The sequence below is a fragment of the Rhincodon typus genome, chromosome 2 (genome assembly GCF_021869965.1).
Source record: "Rhincodon typus isolate 14 chromosome 2, sRhiTyp1.1, whole genome shotgun sequence".
NCBI lineage: Eukaryota > Metazoa > Chordata > Chondrichthyes > Orectolobiformes > Rhincodontidae > Rhincodon > Rhincodon typus.
Window position 1 is genome coordinate 100,315,883 of NC_063333.1, and position 16,562 is coordinate 100,332,444.

A 16,562-nucleotide genomic window follows, 5' to 3' on the forward strand; every position below is an offset into this window, starting at 1 on the left:
GAACACATCTCTTAAAGGGCTCAGTCTCATCACAGAATGGAGGAGCTGGCTCAAAGGGCCAAATGTCCCTAGGTCCTGTGTGCGTATTTATTTCACGCAGCAGGGAACTGCATCTAAATGAAGTGTAGATTGAGGAATTGCTAATACAGCATTGTAATTCTGATTTGGGCATCTCTTCCAGAGGAGCGCAGTTCCCCTTTGAGTTCATTACAGGTGAATTAACCCCAAAATGCACACACTAAGTAAAAGACTGCATCATGTACCCTTACTAGGTGCATTATGATTTTGGCCTACGTAACATCCTGTCAGTCCTACGGACACTTGGAGCTGCAAAACGAGCCAACCCTAATGATTCAGAGTCTACCATTGTAATGCGTGTACTTCGTGATATGAACCTCTCTAAGCTGGTAAGTCATGTTGTCTGTCTGTTTGGCATGTTACAAAATACAGCAAAGAAAACATTTAAACACAGTCCAAACCTGACCTTCACTATGTTTGTGTTTGTTAGAGTTTAATTGATTTCTGTAAATGCCAGAGCAAAAACATTGTAAAATGTGGATAAACATTGACATTTTCTTACATTTAAAGATGTGAACGTAAATATCTTGAATCTGTTCATTCATAAAAATAAAAGATATCATTGTAGTACAAAAATCATGCTTTGTGGTCAGTATTTTTACAGTTCATCAGGAGCAAGAAGCAAAGTTGACAGTAATTAAATAGATTGAATTGTGATGAAAGGTCATTGGCCTGAAACATTAACTCTGTTTCTCTCCCCACAGATGTTGTGTGACCTGCTGAGTCTTTCCAGCATCTTTTGTTCTTTTCCCAGATTTCCAGCATCTGCAATATTTTGCTTTTGAAATAATGAATTTACTCCTTTTTTTCCAGAAATATTTGTGAAAGTATTTGTATGTTGAGTAGTGAGTTGCTGCTGAAAATATTACGATGTAAAATTCAAACTAAAATTTGAACTGTTAAACACTTCATAATGTTGTCCAAATGTGATTACTATGTCAAAATATTCAATATTTCCTAGATTGATGAAGATGAACCACTTTTCCTAAGTCTAATTGAGGATCTGTTTCCTGGAATTCAGCTGGACAAAGCAGGGTATCCACAACTGGAAGCTGCCATTGACAAACAAGTAACTGATATATAGAGCTCACTATTTGGCCAAAATCACATATGAAATATAGTTTTAACTGTTTTGATCAAACTACAGTAACAATAAATTGGCAAAACTATGATCTAATTCCACCATTGTTACAAATGCAAAAATGCATAAGCTAACTAGAGTATGATAATGAAAAGATTGTTTCCTTATTATGTTATTTATGATTATTATGTTTGGTGGGATTGTTGACTTTACAGCTCCTGGGACTTACTCAACCAGTCTAGACCATGGCTGGTCATCTATCTCAATGCTGTATTCCCACACTAACCTCATATCCCTTGCTACCATTACGAATTAGAAATCAACAATCTCTGTCTTGAACTTACCTAATGACAAATGATTCCTCACCTTATAAGTGAAGGTGTTCCTCCTCATTTCTGTCCTAAATGGCTTGTCTTTTATTGTGTCCCCTGGTTCTAGACCACAATCAGGAAAATCATTCTTCTTGCATCTACTCTGTCTACCCATTTAAGATTTTTGAATGTTTCTGTGAGATTGCCTATCATTTATCTAAATTTCAAAGCATGCAGGACCAGTCTCCTTAATTTCTCTTCATTGGACAGACCCATTATCCCTGTAATCGGTCAGATGAACTTTCGTTGCACTCTCTCAATTGTCATAAGGCTATAAGATGTAGGAGGTGGAGAAGGCTCTTCAAGTCTGCTCCACCAGTCCATGAGATCATGACTGATCTAATAATCCTAAACCCCACTTGTTTGCCTTTTTCTCATAATGCTTAATTCTCTTACTGATTAAAAATCTACCTCAGCCTTGAATGTAAATAATGACCCAATCTGTACAGCCCTCTGTGACAAAGAATTCCACAGATTCACAATCCTCTCAGAGAAAAAATTCAGCCTCATTTCTAATTTAAATGGATTACCCCGTTTTCTGAGACTATGCACTTTCAGGGTGTTCAGCAGAAGGGACACTGGACCTGAAATGTTACTTCTGCTTTCTCTCCATTGATGCTGCCAGACCTCTTGAGTTTTTCCAGTAATTTCTGATTTTGTTGTTGCCCATGTCCTCTGGTCTTGGAATTCTTTACAAGGGGAGACAACCGCTCTGTATTTACCCTGTCAAGCTTATATGTTTCAATAAAGGTACTTCTCATTTTTCTAAACGAAAAAATGAGCACAGGCCAAACTGACTCAGCGTGTTCTCATAAGAAATCCTTCAATGCCAATGATCAATTGAATGAACATTCTCTGAATGACCTCCAATGCCAGTATATCATGGGGTAAGGGAACCAAAGTCGTTTAGAGTAGTCCAGATGTAGTCTGACTAGTAGTGCCTTGTACAGTTCCAGCAAAACTTCTCTTTGTTTTACTCTATTCCTTTTTAAACAAAAGTCAACATTCTATTTGTCTTTTTATTACCTGCTATCCTGCTTGTGACCTCCTCAAGAATTCTAACAAATTTGTCAAGCAAGATTTCTCCTTCATGAAACCATGCTGACACTGAGTAGATTATATATTTATCGTTATGTGTATGTGTATATATATTAAATACATGTATATACTATATATATAAAGCTCTGCTATTATGTCCATTTTCCCAATAACTGGCTTACAGTTACCTCTTTTTTGTTTTCCTTCCCGTTTTGAATAGGAGTATTACATTGGCAGTTTTTCAATCATCATGCACTTTTCTAAAATCTGAGAATTATTGAAATAGCACTACCAATGCATCTACAATCTCTGCATCTACTTCCTTTAAAATCCTAGGATCCATCCTATCAGGTCTCTGCATATATTAGCCTTTAGTCTCATTAGTTTCCTAGTACCTTTTCTTATTTACTTCCTCCCCCCACCTCACAACCCCCTCTTCTGACACTTGGTTGTTTAATATTTTTAGAATGTATGAGTACCTTCTGCCATGAAGACTGATTCAAAGTATTTATTCAACTCCTCTGCCACCTCCTTGTTCCCCATTATTATTTTCCCAGCCTCCATAATGGCTATAAGATAATAACATTAACCTCTATTTGCATTGTTAATTAATTTATTTTATTCCAGGAATTCTGTACATGTAAATAAAGAGCTATTATATTGCCATTTTACAATTTTTCTCTCTTTGACCATACTTGCTTTTTTTTTGTAATGTTTGCACACTCCCCCTTCCAGTCCTGCTCTGGGTATCATTACCTAAATAGTTGCCCTGTAAGGTTGCTAATTCCTTGTGCATTTTAAGCTATTCCCTATGTATTCCTTTTCCAGTGCCCTCACGACCTCCCGCTCCCCTATTTAGTTCAAAACCCTCTCTAAAGCCCAAGCCATTTGGACTGACCAGGATACTGGTACCAGTACAGTTCAAGTGAAACCCATCCCAGCAGAACAGCTCCCTTCCATGCCAGCCCTGGTGTCAGTGCCCATGAGCTGAAACTAATTCCACTCACCCCAATCTTTTGAGTCATGCATTTAACTACCTGGTTTTATTTATCCAATACCGGTTTGCCCATGGCTTAGATTGTAGTCACAATATTATCACCTTGGAGATTCTACTTTTTGCTTAGCTCCTGACTGTTCAAATTCTTTCTGCAGAATCTACTTTCTGGTCCTGTCAAATGCCATTAGTGGCAATGTGGATGATGAAAATTTGATTCCTCCCCTCCCACATCCAGGTTCCTCTCCAGCCGGGGGGAGATGTCTTTATCTCTGGCACTGGGCAGACAACACAATCCTCAGGACATTCAGAGCTTCAGAGAACATTACTTTTCCCTCTAAATATGCTTCCCACTACCACTGTTATATTCCTGTTTTCTCTTGTCACCTCAATGGCTCCCTGTATCAAGATGCTGTGATTAATTTGCTCATCTTCCCTGCAGTCCCTACTTTTATCCATTCTGCTTGCAAGTTCCACATAACTGTTAAACAATTTCAGGGGTTGAGGCTTCTCGAACACTACCCCTTGGGTCCTCATACCTGCCTCACCTACAGTAACACCTTCTAGTTCCTGATCACAGACCAAATTTGAATAACCTAGACTGAGGTTTGTGACTGTCCTCTGGAGCAAAGTGTCCAAGTAATTTACCCCTTCCCTGTTGAATAATGGCAGCAGCTTGGACTCCAGTTTCTCAACTCGGATCCAAAGTTCCTCGAGCTGCAAACACTTACTGCAGATATATGTGCCTTGCATCAGCTTGGTGTCCAGTAGCTTCCACATGCTGCAGCAGGAACATACCACCTATACTGCCATCATTACTGAATTTAATTAATTTATTACTGTAGTGTCTCTGCTTTTTTTAACATTTTTTTTACATTCTATTTTTATTTTTTATACCAATATCAATCTTATACTTAATGTCTTTTTGAGAAAAAGAGGAAAAGTAAAGACTAGAGACATTAACACGAATTAACAACCTTACTCTTACTTTAAATATGAGAAATACACACTAATTCTATTCACTACTCAGCTGCCTTCTCTGCATTGGCTTCATGCTGTGGTTTGTGGTGTCACTCTGTTCCTGATTTCACTTCAGGCAGGTCTCTTGATATGCCCCTATATCCTATGCCGCTCCCCTTTTGCTCTTGACACTTTATTTCTTGCATTAAATCTAACTTAAAGCACCTCTGTGCCCCTCCTTTAGAACCAAATTCCTAGATGTACTCACGCAGCCTGTGGCTCACTCAGGTAAAGTCTCCTTCATAATGGCCGCACTGCATACTGACAATAGGCTTGACTAATGGCAAGTATATCCTCCTTTAGGTAATGGAACCAGGACTGCAAGCGACACTTCACACTCCAGTGTTCTAAATAATTAAAACAAAACTTATTCATTCTTGTCAGCAAATCATTTTGTAAAGAAGGCCAATATACAATTTGCCTTCAGAATTTCTTGCTGCATCTACATGCTAGCTTTCAGTGATTTGTGAACAAGGACATCAGCACTTTCAATCTCTCACCAAATCCAAATACAGCACATATGTTGATTCACCCTGATTGACCCTTATGGTACCATCCTCAAACAAAGTCTCAAATTTGTTAAACATGACTTTCCTTTCATAAATCCATGTTGACTCTGTCAAATCAGACAACTCCTTTCTGAATATTCAGCAAATATCTATATTAATTCATTTTGCAAAGAGGGCCAATATACAATTTGCATTTTTACTCATCTACATTGTGACCAGACCATTAGGTCCTGACAGTAATTTGCTTCGTCATCATTGGGTTAAAGGTCAGGCAAGAGTGATGGAGATAAAGAAAGCAAAGTGCCAGAGGAGGGAAAGATGTATGCTGCTGACAGGATTAACTGCATGTAATTTCCACATTAGCATCCCTTTTAAAAGGTCTATGGTTTAAAAAGTGATATAGTTTTTTAACTATTAGAATGATAACATTTGTACAAATTCACATGTGAAAGCAGAAATAGATAACATTGTCTTGGGACAAAGTGGGAATGGTAGTGGAAATGTCTCCTAATGTCTCCTTACTCCTCACTATTCCTTTACAAAATAGCTATCTCTTTTATGTGTATTTGAATGTTCATTCTTTTAGTAGTATTTGTTATGATCTCGGACCATTCTGCCAAATATGTATTACAATCTGGCTAGGGATCAGTAACACTGTTTTTAAAAATGTAGAAGTGTGAGATCACAGGTATTTACAAAGAAAATTAAGCCACAAGATCCATAGTTTTGAACAATAAAGTTTGCTGTTAAATGTTAGAACAGTAACACAATATGCTATATTTATATTTTGTACGTACATAGAAGTTATTTTCTAACATCCAGAAATAACCTGAAATAAACATAGGTAACAGATAAACTGTGGATGAATATTCCACAGAGCATATTGAATAGCTAATACTGTCAAGGCATACCCCACAGATTTCTCAGCCACTTCAGTTAGTGGCACAGTGGGTCACCGAGTCTCTCTAAAACTTAGTAAAGGATTCCAGTTATTCATTTTTGACAATTTGGCCATGAAACTGCTACAAAAGCCCCTCCATCACAAACTTGCTGAACAACTGCTCACCTTGTGGTTCTTCACTCTCTCAGTCTGGACTGCATTCTCTTGGATTCTGGAAACTGCTCTCCAGCAGCTTCAACTTTTCTGCAGTCAGCAAGCTTCACAAGCTTCACATTTCTACAGCTTAAACCTTGCTCGGCTGCACAGTGCAAATACCACCGTGAATTCCTTTCACCCTCCAGTTTAGCTGCACTGAACTGTTAATGGCACACCTCCTTCTGAGTCCTGAAAGCTTTCAGTGCTTCTCTGGAGCCTTATTTGCCAACACTCAGCTGCACATACTGGCTGTCCAGACTTCTGCTGAGTCCTCAATGCTTGCAGCCTGCTATATCAGCACTTTTTTGACTTGGTGCCTTTTTTTCATGCTCCTATGAACCTAAATGTCTAACAACAGATAGGTAGCAGTCTTCTCTTCTGACTGCCTCTGTACAACTCACTAAAATTGACTTAACCGTAATCTTTGAACTATTCTAAATGACCTATGAAAAGCTTGCAACAAACTCTGCCCCTGTTTCTGGGCATGATCAAATTTAACAACTCAATGGTCAAATGTAACAACTCCTTGGAATTGTGTGCTCCCTATGTATATTACAGTTCACAGATTGCTAGATCCTACAATGATCAAAGGAACACAAAATAAAAGGAATGAATTACACATTATATAAATGCAGGTTGTACACAGATTTCCGTCTGGTTTATGTTTTCCTTAACCTTTATCAGCTGTGCCTCAGGTACTGGTGACTTAAAAGATTCTGTATTCAAATCCAGAAGAATCCCAAACCTTCAGTGGTATTCAAATCCAGATGCAGGACTGAGCACAAATATCAAGGTTGACATTCTGGTTTAGTACTGAGAAAGTCCTGTACTCTTGGACTTCTGTCTTTTAGATGAGACATTAAACTAAGGCCTTATCTGTCCCCTCAGGTTGATATAAAATATTTTGTAGCATAATTTTGAAGAATATCAGGGGTGTATATCACCAGTATTTTAATCAATGTTTATCCTTTAATATGAAAAATAAACATTACTTGGTCATTATTACACTGTTAATTGTAGAAGCTTGCTGTGTACAAATTGGCTGTTCTGTTCCTTTATGATACCAGCTGATGGTGCTATTGAACAAGTCAGATCCCCTGGCTTGTTAGATCATTTTTTTTTTATGTAAATGATTAATGTGGTGGTTCGGTACTGAAATATATTCACAAAAGGCTGCAGATGTTCTTTGACAACAGGTCTATTACACAAAATGATAAATAGACAAAGTTAGAAAGATCTTAACACAAACCTCAAAACTAAGTTTCAGATTGTTCCCCAACATCGTCCGATGCAGACTGTCAGTCGGGAAGAAAAATCATTCCTCTCACTTTTTTTTAAGTCTCTTTACTTAACTGACACTGTGCAATGTATTTTTCTTGAAATTGCGGGCCCAATTTTACGATTCCTTTCCACGTCTGTTGGTTATGAACCTTCGACAATTCTGATGACCTAAACCTTCTCAGCTCTAATTACTTGAAGACTGGAAGCTTAACAGACAGCAGCCCACTTATGTTGAAGTGACTGGTTTCCCCAAACTGAACTGGACAAAAAACCTTGGTTCCCACTCTAAAATAAAATATCCTTTTTTCTGAACTGAAATCAAAACAAATTACCTTAATGTGTTTACACTGCCTGTCATGAACACAACCATAAGGCATAGGAGCAGAAGTATGCCTTTCAGCCCATCAAGTCTGCTCCACCATGCTACAAGATCTTGTCTGATCTGATAGTCTTCAAATCCACCTTCCTTTTCTCTATGACACTTGACTGTCTTAATGATTAAATATCTGTCTGTTTCAGTCTTGGAAGTAATTATTGACCCAGTCCTCTGGGGTAAGCATTCTACAGATTCACCACACTCAGAAAATGTTCCTCCTCATCTCTGTCTTAAATGGGCAACTTCTTACTCTGAAATTATGGCTTCTGGTCCTAGACTCTCCCACAAAGAGAAACAACTTCTCTGCATCTACATTGTAAAGTCCCATAAGAATCTTGTATGTTTTAATAAGGTTGCAACTCATTCTTCTAAATGCAGTGCAGGGCCAACCTACACAAGCTGTCCTGATAAGACAGTCCTTTCACATGCAGGATCAACTGACTGAACCTTCTTTGGACTGCCTCCAGTGCCAGGATATCTTCCTTTAGATAAGGCGTCCAAAACTGTTCACAGTATTTAAGCAATTGAAACTAGTACCTTGTAAAGTTTTAACAGAATCTCCTTACTTTATTACTCCATTCCCTCTGAAATAAAGGCCAACATTCCAATTCCTTTTGCAATCACCTCCTGAACTAAGATTCTATCTTTTTGTGGTTCGTGGACAAGGACTGCCAATTCCCTGTGTTCTGTAGCTTCCTGCAGTTCTTCCCCAATTTAATAATAGTCATCTCCCTCTATTCTTCCTGCCAACGTGCACAACATTACATTTTCCCACATCATATTCTGTCTGCCAAGTTTTTGTGTACTGGCTTAACCTGTCTGTATCCCTCTGGAGAATTTTTGAAATATCCTCATCACTTGCCTTCCCACCTATTTTTGTGTTATCTGCAAACTTTGCTACAGTACATTCACTTTCCTTACCCAAGTTATTAATATACATATTACAAATAATTGTGACCCCAACACTGCCTGCCATGGAATTCCACAAGACACAGGTTGCCATCCTGAAAATAGCCCCCCTTTTCCAACTCTCTGTCTTCTGTTAGTTAGCCAATGCTCGTACCATGCTAATAGACTACATCTAAAATCATGGACTTTTATTAAGTAACCTAATGTATGGTACCTTATCGAACACCTTCTGAAAGTCCAACTATATTAGATCCACTGCTTCCCCTTTATCTATCGTGCTTGTTATCTTCTCAAAGATTTATAGTAAATTTGTCAGGAATGATTTCCCTTTTATGAAGCCATGCTGACTCTGCTTGATCACGTCATCAATTTCTAGATGTTCTACTATTATCTTTTACAGACTCTTACATATTCCCATTTTTTTTATTGGTCACCTTTTGTTATTTTCTACACTTTTCCACACCTCTGGCTTACTAATATCTTGTCCATTAATACCACTGGTGTCTGCTAGGCACATGACTGAAGCCACGAATCTTCTTGGGATGGATATATTTCAGTCACTGTTCAAATTGACTTCCTGACCTTTTAAGCAGAAAACGTTCACAGAATTGACTCACATCCAACCAGCTTTATTTAAAAATCCAAAACTCCCCTAAACAAATATAAAATACACCTTTTATCACAGATTTCTATATTACAACAGCGCATCTTCACTAGTACTTCATTGGCTGTAAGTACTCTAAGACATTTGGTATAAAGCACTATATAAATGCAGGTTTTCTTAATGAAGAAGGAACAAATGTTTGATTCATCACTCAATTCAGAGCTTCCACTGTGATCTTGTATTTGGTCTGAGTCCTGCAGTAATAGCTATGACTGAAGTTGAAAGAGACTGTTAATATTTACGGATCACATTGGAGTTTGAGTTGATATGACATGTAATAATTAGAATGAATAACGTTTACATTATGAACCTCAGCAGCAGCATAAACTTAAAATGACTGTTATTCCTTAACTGTCAAAGTGCTGACTAGGAAAATAAATGTATTAACATTTCTTTATTATCCTTGTAAATCTAAATTATTCAGAATATATTTTACTTTATTTAGGTTGAAGAAGCGGGACTTGTTAGTCATCCTCCTTGGAAACTTAAAGTTATTCAGCTGTTTGAGACACAAATGGTTAGGCATGGTATGATGACTCTGGGACCCAGTGGAGCTGGTAAAACCACCTGTATTCATACATTGATGAAAGCCATGACAGGTGAGGTGGAAATGAATCAAGAGTTAATGACATCTTTCAGTAACTCTTTTCTCTGTATAGGATTTGTTTCAATTGGAGAATTGAATGTATTGGAAATACAGGGCTCAAAAGTTTGTTTGGAAGATAAGATTTGAATCCTCAACTGTTCTTGGTCCAAATTTAAGACAAAGGACAGAATTTGATGCTGACTGAGGGACTGAGCAAAGAAGTTGGGGGCAAGAGTTGTTGAATGACATGGGAAACACAATGTAAAGATTCCAGATTTGAGATCAAGGTGTCCAGTTATCCTTGGGTCAGTGAGGCAGTGGGATGGCAGTGCTGATAGCATGTGGCAGGAAGGTAATTTTAATAGTTTTGCATGTAATTGAAATATGCGGGAGGTGGAAAGAGAACGGGTTGGAGTATCTGTTATGACTTGGTGTATTTTGGAGAAGGGATATGAGCCTGAGCATCATCATATGAGTAGTCAAAGCTGAGGGTTAGGGTTAAGTGGAAGTTAGGATTAAGAGTGAAGGTGAAGTACGACTGAGAGCAGGTCAAGAGTCACTGAAATGAAGACATGGAGAACTCCACATAGACCCAGGATGAGCTCATTTCAAGAGAAGAGAGAGCACCATTCATTCACAAGTGCAATATGTATTTTGAAGATGAGGTCACTATTGGAGGATGGACTCCTGCTAAGATTGCTGAGTGTGATACAAATTACAGATGCACTTGCTTGCACCTCCAGCAAAAAAATACTACCCCTCAATAAGGAGAACATTTGCAAAAAGATAATTATAGGCATGAGGAATAACTGGAGAGATTGGGCTGGTTATCTTTGGAAAAGAAGAATGTGAGAAGAGATTTAGTTGATGTATATGAGAGGCCTAGATACAGTGTATGTGACAAACAATTTTTTGAGAAAAGGTAGCAAGTAGAGTGCTTGGATTTGAGGTAAAAATTGGGAAATATTTTATCCAAAAGAGTAGTAGGAATATATTCAATATGTAAAATGGAGGCAGAATTCCCTGTGATATTTAAAAAGTACTTGTTTGTGTATTTGAAATTCCATAATGTACAGGATTAGAGCAATAGCTGGAAAGTGTGTCCGGATGGATAACTATTTCTCATCCAGTATAAACTTCATGGCCCAATTTCTATTTTTGTCTATGTTTTTCTTTAAGCCGATGGGAGTATGAGATAAGGAGCAAGAGACAGGCCATAATTTCAGCCATGAGCAATAGCCATGAGCAATGCATATAGAGTGGATGGGAAATAGGAGAAGAAGAGGACAGAAGGCTGTCATCGTATCCTTCTCAAACAGCACAATCACTACTTTATGTAATAAGTTGTTCTTTGGCAAGCCATTTATAGAAGCAGAAGGAGGAATTAAATAAACTTTGTAATCCTTTTTAATGTTAATTGCATTACATTTGGGATTCTGATAATAGTGTGTGAGATTTTATTTGTAATGATTGGAAGTTTCGTGACTGATATGTGTATGTAGAATTCAAGTACAGAGGGTGCTGAGTATGACTTTAAATCTATTAAAATTAATGAATGGGAAATCAACCAAACAACAGGACTACAATACCTGTGTTCTGGATACATACTTCTGTTACCTGAAGTTCTGCTTGTAAGATCTACCCCGAATGAGAATACATCAATAAATGACAAAATGCAAAGCAGTTTCTGGATTTGTAGCATTATCTCCATTATGTCTTCATTTCACAGACTGTGGTAAACCACACCGTGAGATGAGAATGAATCCAAAAGCAATTACTGCCCCACAGATGTTTGGCCGACTTGATGTAGCCACAAATGACTGGACAGATGGCATTTTTTCAACTCTATGGAGAAAAACTCTCAGAGCAAAGAAGGGTAAGTAAGCAATCGTCTAACAACAATAAGATCCAGAATGACCACTGAGTACCAAACTGAACCACAATCATACAACCATCTTGAAAGACAGTGAAACTGCATAGCTGTGGTCGGCACAGTGTAAGGTTTGTGCTCACAGCACTTGTTCCGAGAATGGGATTTCACAAATAATTTCGACATTTTGTCACTCATTTGACCTGCTTTGTGGTTCATTCATTTTGACCTTAACCTCCTGGCTGCAAGTTCACGGAACAACCTCTGTAGCTATATCATGGATCTCTGAAGACCAATAGAAGCAGCTACACCAACACCAACAGCATCTAGCACTAAGTAAGTAGCACTAGCAGCACCAGGAACCACATTAACAATATTGACAGAAACTGTTGGTGACAGAGAGAATGGACACAAAGCTCTAGTTCAAAAGGAGGCAAGACATCCTGCACAGGGCATATGTGCTTCCATGACATGATAGAGCAACAGATGTTCAGGAGACTCAGACCTATATAACACATTTTTGCTGACATCTGCAGCCACGTGGAAATAATGACCTTTTCCAAGGCGACAAGATGGGCAGCTCTTGCCTGTGTCCATAAATATCACCACAATCTGAAATTTCTTCATCTCTAACTCCTTTCAGGGATCTGTCACAGACCGCTGCAAGACTTCACAATCTGCTCGCTACAAATATATCTCTCAGGTGTCCAATAACATGTTTGTCAAAGCTGTCACATAACCACTTTGACTGTAATGAAGACAGTCACTTGCTGCAGTAGCTGGATTCCCCATGGTGCAGGGTGTTATTGACTGCGCTCATATGGTAGTCAAAGCTGCAGGCCATCCTGAAGGAATTATCGATTGGAATGGAGTCCAATTCCTGGATGTTCAGTTCTTATCTGGGCAACTGAAGGTTGACTTGCATGCCTGTGCAAGGTGGCCTTCAAGCTGCCATGATTCTTACACTCTGTGATAGTCCGACCTCCCAAAGGTTTTCACCCCTCCACACAGAATGAGTGATGATTTTGTAAAGATGAGATGTCAGATTTCTGAGGAACCAAGAGGACCGGACTACTGATGCAGAGGGGAGACACAGGAAGACACAAGGGCAAGCGTTGAGTATGTTTTTGGGATGTTAGAGATGCAGTTTATGTATCTGAACAGATCTGGAGCTTCATCAGCAAAGATCTCCAGAATAGTTTTACTCTCCTGTGCTTTACATAATGTGGCATTGTGGAGAGTGTTGGAGAGAGATTTTGAAGAGGAGTCGTGAGTATTGAGTAGAACAAATTGATCTTTATTCAGAGCTCCTAACCACGCAGTGTGGGAGAGTGATCTCTAGAGGCAGCCTCCAGAGCAGTCTGCCAGCTGTAGTTCAAAATAATATATTTATACATTTCATGCTCCATTCATTAAATGCAACATTGGTTAAAAGCAAAACTTCAAGTCAGCTATTTTATGCAAGAGCAAGCTGCGGTTTTGTATCCTCTCCTGGATGTCTCAATCCTTGCACTCCTTTCAATTTTATCAGAGCTTCTGCTTTTTGTTGTATTTAATGGTTCTGACTGCTTGCACCAAGTGTTATCTATACCCTGGAACTCTTCATGCAAGTGATACATGATTATTTGGATTTGCTTCGTGACCTCTGAATCTTATAAAATCGTCAAGGTCTTTAGGTTAAACTGTCTGCACTGCACTAACCATGTCCTTACCTCAGCAAATTGTTCACCTAAACTACTTATTGCCTCCATGTACCATACCCCATAATATCCTACGTTCTACATTATTCCCACCTTGTGCCTGTCTGCCCGTCTTCAGAAAGGAATGGAGATGCAGGAGAAGAATGCAGCCTCACTTGCATGATTCCCATGCTGCCTGTTTCAACCACAGTGAACGGCAGCAGATTGCAAATCACAAGTCTTCTCTACAAAATGGGTGAAACAGGCAAAATGTTAGTTTGTTGTGTTCAAAGTCATTGATTTTACGTCCAGCTATGATAAGTATGAGGTAAAACAGAGTGCAAGTTCTATTAGACACAGAACGTTGTGAAACAGAAAAAGAGTAAAGATTGTGTGAATGAGTGAATGGAAAAAATCCTTTGTTCATTATTAAGCTGACAGATACGGTTAAGTGTAAAATGTCTTCCTGTTATAGTTTAACACCAAGGTAATTTGTGCTTTTAGTATTGAGTGAGTCCAATTTTAATTGTATTTGAAATTAAATATTTATGTTATTATAAAATGAAGTTGTTATTGATTTGTATCAGGTCCTGCCTAAGCCTAACTTTATATTCTACTTTATTCTTTTTCTTGGAGACTTAGTAAGTACAAATACAATAATGACATAAATATTTTGTTCAAAATACAAGAATTGTTACACTCACAAAAAGAGAAGTTGCTGGTAAAACTCAACAATTTTGACAGCATCTGTGAAGAAAAATCAGAGTTAATGTTTCGGGTTCTGAGGAAGGGAGAGCAGACCTGAAACATTAACTGATTTCTCTTCACAGATGCTGCCAAACCTGCTGAGCTTTTCCAGCAACTTCTGTTTTTGTTTCTGATTTACAGTATCCACAGTTCTTTCAGTTTTTATTTAGTATTGTGTTCACACCATCATGTAAAGTAAATAAAGGACTGTGTGAGATAACTTCCATTGGAGCAACTCAGTCTGTTTGTGGGAGCAAATGGACAAATGAATTGAATAAAGTATCTATGGTATACGTCAAGTTACAACATAAATTCTAAAATTTACAAGCACAAAACAAATTACTGTGGATTCAGGAAATCTGAAATGATGAAATAAAATTAAATGCTAAAAGTACTCTGGTTCTACGAGCATATGTGGAGAGGAAAATAGAGTTAACATTCTCAGGTTAATGACCTTTTATCAGAATGATTTTGATGTTAACAGATCTGCTGAGTATGTCCAACGTTTTCTGATTCTATCAGCAACAAATAGCTCAAATATCCAATTTACAGCTTACTGATTACAGTGCCTGCAGTGTGTATTATCTACAGGATGCGCTATGCTTGTTGCCAAGTCTTCTTTGGCAGCACTTCCAAGTGCTACAGCCATCATCAGTTTGATGGAGAAGGGCAACAGTGAAAACACCTTCCAGTCTAATTACCCCCCTCCAAGTAACACATATTTCTGGATTAGACACACATTACTGTTTCTTCCATGTTGTTGAATGAATTAACATAAGACAGTAGTGTTTTATTATCACTGTCTGTGCTGCAGGAGAACACGTTTGGATTGTACTGGATGGTCCTGTTGATGCCATTTGGATTGAAAATTTAAACTCCGTGCTTGATGATAACAAAACCCTTACTTTGGCAAATGGTGATCGCATTCCCATGGCTCCAAACTGTAAAATTGTGTTTGAGCCACACAACATAGACAATGCCTCTCCTGCAACTGTTTCTCGAAATGGCATGGTCTTCATGAGTTCTTCGGTCTTGAATTTCAGCCCCATCCTTGAGGTATTTACATCTTATCTTCTTTATTTTTCTGGAAATGGAAGTATCTGTGGAAGGACTAAAATGTCCTCAACCTATTATTTAATTTGAACTATTTTTATTATAACATGTGATGTTCAATTTCCACAATCGATATGTTGTTGAAAGATTTGGAGTAATGGTGTAAATGCAAAAATTGCTCACCGGAATTTCAGACAGCGGTGGGGTTGTAAAGCAGGAGATAATGGAAGGATTTTCATTCCAAATCAGGTTGTAGGAGTTGGAAAATGTCCCAGCTCACCACATTCACCTCAGGAGGAATTCACCCAAATAGCAGGATCCTATTTCCAGGTGTGGATGGGTATGGGATGGGATCAGGCTAAGGTGGGCTGTTTAAAATGTTCAACTTAGTTTTCTGTAACTTTGTCCCATTTGTTTCATTAAATATTAAGCCTCTAGCTCTCATTTCCCATGCTCCATCCTTGGTAACTCATGCCAATCCATTCTCACCACAGACTCACAATGATCCATCATCCCCTCTATACCAACTCATGACCCCCATTGAACCTATGATTTGTTGTATTCAATGCATAAACCTTATGCTCACAACCATGCGTCCTTACAGTCTTAACGCCAACTCATTTTAACAGACCCATTACCCTTTGCCCGTATAGCCTTCATACCAAATCACCAATATTGACCATGGATAAATCTCAGAAGCCATGTTGAGATGAAATAAAACAAAAGTGTAAATATCTATTACAACCTTTGCTATAGTGAAATAAAACTCCCTTTCATGAAAGCTCATTCAAAATAATTGACTCCCCTCTATGACTAAATCCTTTATCAATCAAACAGATACATAAAGCTACATGGTCATGATCTTTTAATAACATCTTTGAGCTGTCAATCTAACTTTGATTTCAGAACTGATAAAATGATAGGTTGTGGAAAAATGCCAAGCATTACAATATCATAATGATAATCCTTACAGCAAAGTCAACAAAATTGTAATTGCTAGAATACTTTTTTTTAACTTTCACTAACACAGACTGAGGCTTTAAATAACTTCATAGCTTGACAGTTCTAGAGACATTATTTACCCTTCATTATCATTTCCAAGTAGAAGTTCTTAACACACGCTCTGGCCTGGCTAGAGCACAAGTGGGCTGTGTTTTTCTGAGTTCAGAAAGCCAGATTAGTTTGGCCATCCCTCCTCTGGTCATCCACT

The 16,562-nt window shown here is 38.2% G+C and overlaps 1 protein-coding gene across 1 annotated transcript in view; it reads left to right on the top strand.

The window, feature by feature from the left end:
* Window positions 1–16,562, top strand: part of dnah5 (dynein, axonemal, heavy chain 5) — a 343,343-nt gene that overhangs the window by 201,326 nt on the left and 125,455 nt on the right. Inside the window, exons 44-48 of the mRNA XM_048608626.1 lie at window positions 273–407; window positions 1,040–1,147; window positions 9,863–10,016; window positions 11,733–11,879; window positions 15,114–15,355. Coding sequence (XP_048464583.1) covers window positions 273–407; window positions 1,040–1,147; window positions 9,863–10,016; window positions 11,733–11,879; window positions 15,114–15,355 — 786 coding nt within the window. The remainder of the gene's footprint in view (window positions 1–272; window positions 408–1,039; window positions 1,148–9,862; window positions 10,017–11,732; window positions 11,880–15,113; window positions 15,356–16,562) is intronic.